Source organism: Bombina bombina, chromosome 12 (assembly GCF_027579735.1).
Source record: "Bombina bombina isolate aBomBom1 chromosome 12, aBomBom1.pri, whole genome shotgun sequence".
NCBI classification, from domain to species: Eukaryota; Metazoa; Chordata; class Amphibia; order Anura; family Bombinatoridae; genus Bombina; species Bombina bombina.
The window spans coordinates 81,218,089-81,227,747 of NC_069510.1; the positions used below are offsets into that span (position 1 = coordinate 81,218,089).

The 9,659-nt window shown below is 38.9% G+C and overlaps 1 protein-coding gene across 1 annotated transcript in view; it reads right to left on the reverse strand.

Moving 5' to 3' along the window:
- Positions 1–460: 460 nt before the first annotated feature.
- CFP (complement factor properdin) overlaps positions 461–9,659 on the reverse strand; it is a 63,167-nt gene continuing 53,968 nt past the window's right edge. Inside the window, exons 9-10 of the mRNA XM_053695347.1 lie at positions 3,396–3,537; positions 461–716 (exon numbers count right to left, since the gene is read on the reverse strand). Coding sequence (XP_053551322.1) covers positions 3,399–3,537 — 139 coding nt within the window. The 3' untranslated portion in view covers positions 461–716; positions 3,396–3,398. The remainder of the gene's footprint in view (positions 717–3,395; positions 3,538–9,659) is intronic.

Sequence of the window (9,659 nt, forward strand, 5' to 3'; positions counted from 1 at the left end):
TGGCTGTTTGGGGCTTGTTTGGAGTCTGTCCCTGTCAGGTAACTTCGCGGCTGCAGCCGCAGCTTGTCCCTACTTCTTCTATCTGGCGGCTTCTGCGGCGGGGGAATCCGATGACTGATTCCTTGCTGATATGTCTCCGGGCAGTTGTGGCTTCCCCTGCCAAGGATTTCAGCTTTTTCTTTTGAGGTTTTTCACTCTAGTTAGGAGGCTGTAAGCAGCGGAGCTCTTTTCCCTGCTTCCACCCTCTGTGCCCTCCCACCGGAAGTCCCCTCCCTGGATGTGTTTTAGTTCTCTTCTTTTTCTGCTTTTTGCTCAGCCAGGATAAAATAGAGTTTTGAAATGGTAAAAGTGAAAAGCAGGCAACAACAAGATAGCTTGCTTCTATTGTTCTTACAGCAAACAGCAAAGCAATAAGAAAAGGGATACAACACAAACAATAAATATTACTTACAAATAAGTGTCCATTTATACAGTTTATTTTTTGACTATAAGAAACATATTTCTGTATTAAATAATACATTGTTTAATTGTATTATATCTGACATGTTATTATTTTTGTTTGTTGAGGTTGGTTCATTTAATCGTCTACATTCACAATGAAGGAACAGTGTCTCCATTTCCTATTTTATATGTGCAGCCATGATCTGTTCTCTGTAGAGGGGCTGTTTATCAGTCATGTAATCAGTGCAACATGGCAATTTAGAGAAGAGCTGAATCTGAAAAAGAGTAATAGTTACATTGCATTTCTTTTTACAACTTTGTTGAAACCAAATTGTGATCCCAAATTCCAACCAAAACAACACATTAAAACCAAAAAAATAGTTTCAACATGTAAAAATCAAGAAACCATTGAACTCAAACTGAACTATATAACTAAACCCAAGCAAACCATTACATCCACATCCAACTAAACTAGCACACCTGCAAAGCATATCTGCTCACCAAACCCCAAGCAAAGGTGCACACCCAGATACACATACATTGCACACCAAAATCAAACACACCTGCACACCCAGATACACACACACACACACACACCAAAACCAAACACACCTGCACACCCAAATCGAATACAACTGCACACCCAAACACAAATGGACACCAAAACCAAATAAACCTGCACACCCAAACACAAATGGACACCAAAGCCAAACATACTGGCACACCCAAACACAAATGGACACCAAAGCCAAACACACCAGCACACCCAAACACAAACTAACTGCAAACCCAAACCCAAGGTAACCCACAAACCGAAACACAGATGCAAACCTAAAAACCAAGCAAACCTGCACTCCGAGTGGACCTAAACCCAAGCAAACATGAACATCCAAACCCAAATATTCATGTACCCTGAAACCCAAGTAAACATGCTCTCCCAAACCCACCCACTCATGCACACCTAAACGCACTCATGAACACACAGACCAAAGAAAACATGCACACCCAAACCCAAGCAAAAACATACACCCGAACACACACGCATATCCAAACCCAAATACACCTGTACACCCAAACCCAAGCAATTCTTAGTTCCTTTTAATTAATTATATTAATCATATGCAAATCTGCACACCCAGACCAAGCATACCCAAATCCCAGCTAACTTGTACACCCAAACCCAAGCAAACTTGTACACCCAAACCCAAGGAAATTTGTACACCCAAACCCAAGCAACCTTGTACACCCAAACCCAAGCAAACCTGTACACCCAAACCCAAGCAAACTTGTACACCCAAACCCAAGCACACTTGTACACCCAAACCAAAGCAAACTAGTACACCCAAACTCAAGCAAAAACATACACCCGAACACACACGCATATCCAAACCCAAATACACCTGTACACCCAAACTCAAGCAATTTTTAGTTCCTTTTAATTAATTATATTAATCATATGCAAATCTGCACATCCAGACCAAGCATACCCAAATCCCAGCTAACTTGTACACCCAAACCCAAGCAAACATGCACACCCAAACCCAAGCAAACTTGCACAGCCAAACCCAAGCAATCCAGCTCACCCAAACACAACCAAACATGCACACCCAAACCCAAGCAAACCTGCACAGCCAAACCCAAGCAAACCAGCTAATCCAAACCCAAGTAAACGTGCACACCCAAACCCAAGGAAACATGCACACCAAACCCAAGCAATCCAGCTCACCCAAACCCAAGCAAACCTGCACAGCCAAACCCAAGCAAATCTGCACAGCCAAACCCAAGCAATCCAGCTCACCCAATCCCAAGCAAACCTGCACAGCCAAACCCAAGCAAATCTGTACAGCCAAACCCAAGCAATCCAGCTCACCCAAACACAACCAAACATGCACACCCAAACCCAAGCAAACCTGCACAGCCAAACCCAAGCAAACCAGCTAATCCAAACCCAAGTAAACGTGCACACCCAAACCCAAGGAAACATGCACACCAAACCCAAGCAATCCAGCTCACCCAAACCCAAGCAAACCTGCACAGCCAAACCCAAGCAAATCTGCACAGCCAAACCCAAGCAATCCAGCTCACCCAAACCCAAGCAAACTTGCACAGCCAAACCCAAGCAATCCAGCTCACCCAAACACAACCAAACATGCACACCCAAACCCAAGCAAACCTGCACAGCCAAACCCAAGCAAACCAGCTAATCCAAAGCCAAGTAAACGTGCACACCCAAACCCAAGGAAACATGCACACCAAACCCAAGCAATCCAGCTCACCCAAACCCAAGCAAACCTGCACAGCCAAACCCAAGCAAATCTGCACAGCCAAACCCAAGCAATCCAGCTCACCCAAACCCAAGCAAACCTGCACAGCCAAACCCAAGCAAATCTGTACAGCCAAACCCAAGTAAACCAGCTCATCCAAACCCAAGCAAACTTGCACACCCAAACCCAAGCAAGCCTGCACACCCAAACCCAACTATATCACCACACAAACTATAAAACAGTGTGGTACTTTTTTTAGATCTGTTTTCCCAATTAACACTATGGATCAATAAAACTAAAATTAAACACATTTCTTCCTGTGTGATGACATGGGCCCTGAAATCTGCAGCATTTTACATTTATCATACTGATAATATATGATAATACCCTGTATATGGTTCTTACAAATTAAAAGCATGAAAATGTTATTGAAATATGTAAATAGCGTTAAAAACATCACTTTCCCTGGCCAACTCCACTCTGACACAATATGACTCCACCTTCAAATTGTCACCAACAGATCGCCCTTACTAAAGCTACCAAAAAATGTTAGAAAGTATAGGTATGGGATTCCTTCTCAGAACAACACTTCCTGTGACATCACCATGTATGCACCCTGGGAAAAAGTTGTTGAGTTACGTATACGTGCAATACAAAACATCTTCTATTTGCCAGTGTTTGGCTTCTTACCTCTCAGCATTCTGGGACATTTTTACATTCTTCCTTTTCTTCCACTTTCTTGGTAGATCCACTAAGAGACTGGCAGTTCGTTACAGGAGTGCCCCAAAAGAAAACTTCAACAACCCTTTCACTCTGCGTTGTTGTCTCTTTTCTAAAAAACAAACAAAAAGAGACAGAAGTGATGATAATGTAACATTACAGAAGTCTATAAAAATAAAAAAAGATTTTCTGTTGGAGAAATAGTCAGAAATAAAGCAATTTTAATGGGAAGTCAGAATCAGAAAGAAAATTCAATTTTAAACAATATTCAATTGTACTTCTATAATCAAATTTGTCTCATTCTCTTGTTATCTTTGTTAAAGGAGCAATAATGCATTACTGGGAGCTAGATGAACACATCAAGTGAGACATTGACAAGAGCCACATATCTGCAGCTACCAATCAGCAGATCTCTATTAGTGGTTCATTGCCACCGCTGAGTCTACCTAGGTATGCTTTTCAACAAAGGTTACCAAGAGCATGAAGCAAATTAGATAACAGAATTGGAAAGTTGTTTAAAACTGTATGTGCTATCTGAATAGTTTATTTTTGACTTTGCTGTGCCTTACATGATATCTCACATATCAAAAATGGACCGATAACAACACAGAAAAACCGTTATAACATAAATATGGTTGCAAAATGGCTTCTGTAAACGGTTATCTTTGTTCAATATTTATTTATTTTTCGTTAAAGGGACATGAAACCCAAAAATGTTCTTTCATGATTCAGATAGACAATATAACTTTAAACAACTTTCCAATTTACTTCTATTATTTAATTTGCTTCCTTCTCTTGTTCTCCTTTGCTGAAAGGTTTATGTAGGCAAGTTCATGAGCAGCAGAGAAACTAGGCTCTAGCTGTTGATTGGTGGCTGCATATATATAATGATTGTCATTGGCTCACCCATGTGTTCCGTTAGAAACCAGTAGTGCATTGCTGCTCCTTCAACAAATGATACCAAGAGAATTAAACAAATTAGATAATAGAAGTAAATTAGAAAGTTGTTTAAAATTGTATTCTCTATCTTAATCATGAATGAAAATATTTGGGTTTCAAAAGTAGTCGCTCTAGATAGAGACAACATTTTAAGGAGTTTTCAAATTTACTTCCATTATCAAATTTTGCACAATCTTTTTATTTGCAACTTTTTTGAGGCACCAGCTCCTACTGAGCATGTGCACAAGATTACAGGTTATACGTATGCTAGGCTGTGATTGGCTGATGTCTGTCACATGGTACAGGGGGCTGGCAAATGGGAGGAAAAAAAAATACATTTTCCAGAAGAAAAAAATCTACTGCTTTTGTGAAATTCAGAGTGAGTGTTATTGCATTGTGTTTTTATTATTCACATGTTAATTATGCAATTCTACTGAAACCCAGCATTTTTCTTTCATGATTCAGGTAGAACATACATTTTTGTAACAACTTTACACATTACTTCTATTATCCAATTTGCTTCATTCTCTTAGTATCTCATGTTAAATGAGCAGCAACGCACTACTGGGATGTAGCTGATAACATCAAATTAGACATTAATTATAGGCATATATGTGCAGTCACCAATCAGCATTTAGCTCCCACTAGTGCATTGCTGCTCCTGAGCCTGCCTCGATATGCCTTTCAACAAAAGGATACCAAGAGAATAAATAACAATAGATAATAAAAGTATATTGGAAAGAGGTTTAAAATGACATGCTCTACCTTACTCATGAAAGAAAAAATTTGGGTAAACTGTTTTACATTTTTTTTGTGTGCCTAATGTTAAAATGATCTGTTTTAAGAGGGTGTATTTTTTAATTTGTCTTGTAAGGTTTCAGTGCGTTTTTGTGATGCCGTTATCCATGACAGAGGAATTAATATCCCATATATCTATATCTATCTATATACATATATATATATATATATATATATATATATATATATATATATATACTGTATATAAAAGAAGAATAGCTCAAATCGTTTAACCTAGGAACGTGAACTTTGGAAGGTACGTTGTTTTTATGACGTAGGCACCCACTAAGGAAGCGAGTGTTCGGGGTTTTCCGCTATTTTTTACATCCATGCGAGCGAAGCCGTGGGCAACAGCTAGTATATATATATATATTCACACAGTGTGGAGCAGATAGGTTGGGCAGATAGTCACACAGTGTAAAAAAGATAGGAAGGGCAGATAGTCATACAGTGTGGGGCAGATAGGAGGGGCAGATAGTCACACAGTGTAGGGCAGAAAGGAGGGGCAGATAGTCACACAGTGTCACTACTCCAAAGAATCTCAGTGGATAACAGTGACGTGCATTCATTGGAGGCAGGTGAGGCAGTGCCTCCCCTGGCCAATGTGGGAATTACAGCCTTTTTTATAAAAAAAATAAAAAAAAGAAATCTTTTTTTTTTTTCCATTTTTTTTTCCATCTGAAAAGGTGACCCCCCTACCCCCCACCAAATTCATTATTTTATTGCAATTTATTGTTTTAAAAAGAAAACTACGTAATATTAAGTAATACATTCATATTGCACAAGAAGGTAGAGGCCAGCTATCCTTCCATTGCGCAATGTGAATGTAATACTGTCTTATGTTATGGGCTGCTTTAGAGACTGCCACCCAGTGGGGAATAATAGCTAATGCAGCAGTCTGTATTGCAGCCCATAACTGCTCACACCGGAGGCTAGCCTCGGGAGCCCTGCCTGCCCGCCCCTCAGCCAATCAGACATCACTATGTCTGAGTCTCTAGGCTGAGTTGCCGGGCGGGAAATAGTTGCGCAGCCGCAATGCGCAGGTCAGGTGTTTATGCATGTCCGTTGTCTTCAGAGCAGCAGAGAGGATCATTGAAGACAAGTGCTGCAGTCAGTCAGTGAGTGCTCTCAGTCAGAGTCAGTGGCTGTGTGAGACGTGCACTGTGTGACACTGTGAGTTGTCTGGACTGTCAGCCTCAGTCAGGTCAGGAGTCAGGACTCTCAGGGGGAGACTAGGAGAGGAGTGGTCAGCCGGCGTAGTAGCCAGAGGTAGGTGATGGACGGCGGGTGGGTCATGAATAATCAACAGTCACAGACAGTGAGTTCTTGAGTGCTACTAAGCTGGTGTTGTGCAGCGTTTTCTTATCCGGTGCAGCAGCAAGCAGAGCAGCTCCCTACCATCATAAATAGAAAGCTGTGTCCAAATACTCCATTCAGACTGTGCATCTTGCTGGCCAGCTTTCTATTCATGATGGTAGGGAGCTGCTCTGCTTGCTGCTGCACCGGATAAGAAAACGCTGCTTGGGGGGCCAGCAAGTGGTTCTTAGTAGTGGGACTCAGTCACTCGGTCTGCATAGGTGACAACTACTGTAAAACCTGCAGAGGAAAGTATTAGTATGGAGCAGTTAGTTAGCGGTAAGAAAATCCTGGCCAGATGAAAAATAGAGCCTTTTTAATGAGCCCAGTTTGCGTGAGTCATCCTGAGCTGTGATAAAACTTTAGGCACTATAGCTGGGGAGAAGTGCAGGGATTACAGCTGCTACACTTCTCCCGGTAGAGCCTTTGACAGCTGGACTGTGTGGAGCTTGTTTGCTTTTAATGCTAACTTCCTGCCAGAACGTAGCTGTGAAGACAGCAGCAGGGGGTTGGGCTTTCAGCACGGAGAAGACAGAGGAGGTATGTTAATTGCTTAAAAAAATGCTCTGTTGTGTTTTTTTCTTTCTTTCTGCTGTTTTATGGCCTTTTTCCACTGCAGATAATGAGAATGTGTGTTTTAAAAGACCGGGGAAAGGGGAGCATACTTAGGACTTAGTACTAAGTTTAATTGCACCAGGAAGCTAAAAGGTCAGCTAAATGTGCTCCTTTCTTAAAAAATAAATAAATAGAATAAATAGTACTTTGGTCTTTGCTCTATTAAACAAGTTGAACTGTGATGGTGCCACTGGGGTAATGACCAGTGTGTGGGGAGAGTTTGTGTCTTTGTGTGTGTAAGTGTCTTTATGTCTGTGTGTGTGTGTGTAAGTGTCTTTATGTCTGTGTGTGTGTGTGTAAGTGTCTTTATGTCTGTGTGTGTGTGTAAGTGTCTTTATGTCTGTGTGTGTGTGTAAGTGTCTTTATGTGTGTGTGTAAGTGTCTTTATGTCTGTGTGTGTAAGTGTCTTTATGTCTGTGTGTGTGTAAGTGTCTTTATGTCTGTGTGTGTAAGTGTCTTTATGTCTGTGTGTAAGTGTCTATGTCTTTATGTGTGTTTGTAAGTGTATTTATGTATGTGTGTGTGTAAGTGTATTTATGTCTGTGTGTAAGTGTATTTATGTCTGTGTGTGTAAGTGTCTTTATGTCTGTGTGTGTGTGTGTAAGTGTCTTTATGTCTGTGTGTGTGTGTGTAAGTGTCTTTATGTCTGTGTGTGTGTGTAAGTGTCTTTATGTGTGTGTGTAAGTGTCTATGTCTTTATGTGTGTGTGTAAGTGTCTTTATGTCTGTGTGTGTAAGTGTCTTTATGTCTGTGTGTGTGTAAGTGTCTTTATGTCTGTGTGTGTAAGTGTCTTTATGTCTGTGTTTAAGTGTCTATGTCTTTATGTGTGTTTGTAAGTGTATTTATGTATGTGTGTGTGTAAGTGTATTTATGTCTGTGTGTAAGTGTCTTTATGTCTGTGTGTGTGTGTGTGTAAGTGTCTTTATGTCTGTGTGTGTGTGTGTCTTTATGTCTGTGTGTGTGTGTGTAAGTGTCTTTATGTCTGTGTGTTATGAAATATAGCAAAGAAAACCAGTTCAGCAAGACAAGGGCACAGCACATGACATATCTTGTGAATTATGTAGTATAACAATTATTTACAATATAGGCTGTACTATTAGAGGGCATTAAAGTCATTTTTTTTCCTGTTATGAATCTTAGAGGGGTTATTTTAAAATGTAATACATGTTTTGTATTTTCTTTCTGTAAGACATGTTTCTATACTGAGGAAATATAAATATATGTGTGTATGGTTGTCTGTCTGTATCAACCTATATTTATGCAAAACAATATTTTAATAAAATTAATTTTTATATGCATGATAGAAATTTTAAATTTAAAGGTTAAAGTAAATTCAAATATTTTCTTTTATGATTGAGACAGAGCATGGAATTTTAAACAACTTTCCACTTTACTTCTATTATTTAATTTGCTTTACTCTATTGTAGTCATTTGTTGAACAGCATACCTAGATAGGTTCAGGAGCAGAAATGCATTACTGAAGCTAGCGGCTGATTGGTGGTTGAAGATATATATCTCTTGACATTGGTTTACCACATGTCATCAGCGAGATCTCAATGGTGCATTGCTGCTCCTTCAACAAATGATACCAAAAGAATGTAGCAAATTTAATAAAAGAAGTCAATTTTAAAATTACTTAAACTTGTATGCTCTATCAGAATCACAAAAGAAAAACTGAGTTTCATGTCCCTTTAAATTTCCAGATAGCATAAGTAGGCATAGTCATGTCAAATAATAACAAGATATGAACAGTCATGTACCTTATATATATATATATATATATATATATATATATATATATATATATATATATATATATATATATATATATATATATATATATATATATATACTAGAGTTGAACCTGAAGCTCAACTTGCTCAAGCTACAAATAAAATGTGTTTTTGCACTCCACCAATTACCTGTGTCTCATCATGATACTAAGACAAAAATGCTCATCCAGAGACAGAGTATATATTGTTAGTATTAAATCTATATTCACGATGCCCATCCCATGATTCTTCTATGAGATCAGACATGGATCTACTTTTTTGTGTGACTGTTGCAATGTAATTTCAAGGCAGCATGTGTGAGAAATATTAGGGAATATAAATTGGATTAGGCAGTAGGCACCATACTTTGGTGCCTATTTATATTCCCTGATATTTCTCACATGTTTGAAATTACATTGCAACAGTCACACAAAAAAGTAGATCCATGATAATGAAGGAATCTATAAGTATAATTTGCAGCATTAAAGTAAAAAGTATGTTTTAAACATATTTTAATGGGCCTGGATTTCTAGATCTCCTAATCAGAGCAAGCATTTTGTTATCTGGCAAGAGTTTCTGTTACAATCCTTTAGACTAAAATCATCATGTTTACTAAGTTGACCAGTTTTCCAAGACACTATTTAAAGGGACATGAAACCCATATGTTTTCTTTCATGATTTAGAAAGAGCATGTAATTTTAAATAACTTTCCAATTTACATCTAATAGCTGGCTTTCTTCATTCTTTTGATATC